General features: G+C 34.9%; 1 protein-coding gene across 1 annotated transcript; it reads right to left on the bottom strand.

Annotated features, from left to right (window-relative positions):
• Positions 1–204: 204 nt before the first annotated feature.
• On the bottom strand, positions 205–940 carry LOC107469050 (protein MIZU-KUSSEI 1-like). The gene has a single exon (XM_016088442.3). The coding sequence runs from the start codon at positions 880–882 to the stop codon at positions 205–207; it is 678 nt and encodes a 225-aa protein (XP_015943928.1). The 5' UTR covers positions 883–940.
• Between the last annotated feature and the right edge of the window lie 299 nt (positions 941–1,239).

The raw sequence follows: 1,239 nt of genomic DNA, 5'->3' as shown, positions 1-1,239 counted from the left end.
TTCAATATATCATATTTGCATCTTATGAAAATACAACTAAATATACAAATTTTATTTAAATTGGTAAATATTTAATTTTTTATTTAAATAATAAAAAACCCAGCCAAGAGGTAGCAGGGTAAAAATAAAGATCAAAATTATAATAATAGACAAAAGATAAAGCCATGCCATGCACGCGATGCAAATTGCAGGCACAGCTNATGATCATCTGGGTGAGCGAAAAAAGAAGATACTTAGCTCCTGTCCAATGCACCCCTCTGGATCAATCAAATGAAAAGATTCAGAATTTGAAGTTCCACGAACCCTTTGAAACGATGCTCTTAGATACATAAGCTCATTATCTTGTTCATTATTGATAACGCCAGTTCCAACTGAAACAGAACGCATCAACTTTAACGCTTCCAGATCAGAATTCAACGGTCTTCGATTAACGGCGTAACCAACTTTCCTTCCGTTGCAATACATGGTCCAAAGCGGCGTCGAAAACAGATTCTTGTTATAACTGCAACTACTCTCAAGAACTATTCTCAGCGTTCCTCCTCGCATTTCCTTGGCCAAGATCGTCGTTGGAACCGCCAATTCAAGGAGGAGAATCGGTTCCGATGAGTTCGAGTTCGATTGGATGCAGAAACTTACCTTCCCCTTCCGGTAACCGAAAATTGTGCCTGTGATGGTGCTGGTAGTTGAGGCGGCGCCTCTCATGATTTTCTTGTGCTCAAAGCTTTCTTCTTTTTGTTCAATGCAGTTACATGTTGGGATAAGTAGTGCCACCAGGTAACGTAGGAGCCTCCATGATCGAACTTGTTTGTGGCAATCCACTGTGGTCACGCCATTGTTGATGCTTCTGCTACTCGTAGTAGTAGCACCTATTGAGAAGGCCATGTATTTTTTTCGTTCCTTTTTCTTAATTACAGAAACTGTAGCGCCAATGATGTCACCAATAATATGTACTATAACGAGTTTTGTTAATTTCTTTGTGTGTTGGGGGGTGTGTATATATATATATAGTGTGGAATCCAAATCATTTAATTCATAAAGTGGTTTTATACAATAAGTAATTCTGAATATATTATTTTAGAGAAATGTTCGACCAATAAAAAATTATTATTTTTAATTATTATTTAGTTATTAATTTAATTATTTTAGTTTAAATTATTTAATCTAATAATTTAATAACATATTTTATCTCGTATTTTAAATATTAATGACTGATTGATGACCAAAAATAATAAATTCTGA

This window comes from Arachis duranensis, chromosome 10 (assembly GCF_000817695.3).
Source record: "Arachis duranensis cultivar V14167 chromosome 10, aradu.V14167.gnm2.J7QH, whole genome shotgun sequence".
Lineage (NCBI taxonomy): Eukaryota > Viridiplantae > Streptophyta > Magnoliopsida > Fabales > Fabaceae > Arachis > Arachis duranensis.
This window is presented reverse-complemented; position numbering and strand designations above follow the sequence as displayed.

Excerpts from the sequence above, each read along its gene's own strand:
- LOC107469050 (XM_016088442.3), bottom strand. The coding sequence starts at position 882 with ATGGCCTTCTCAATAGGTGCTACTACTACGAGTAGCAGAAGCATCAAC.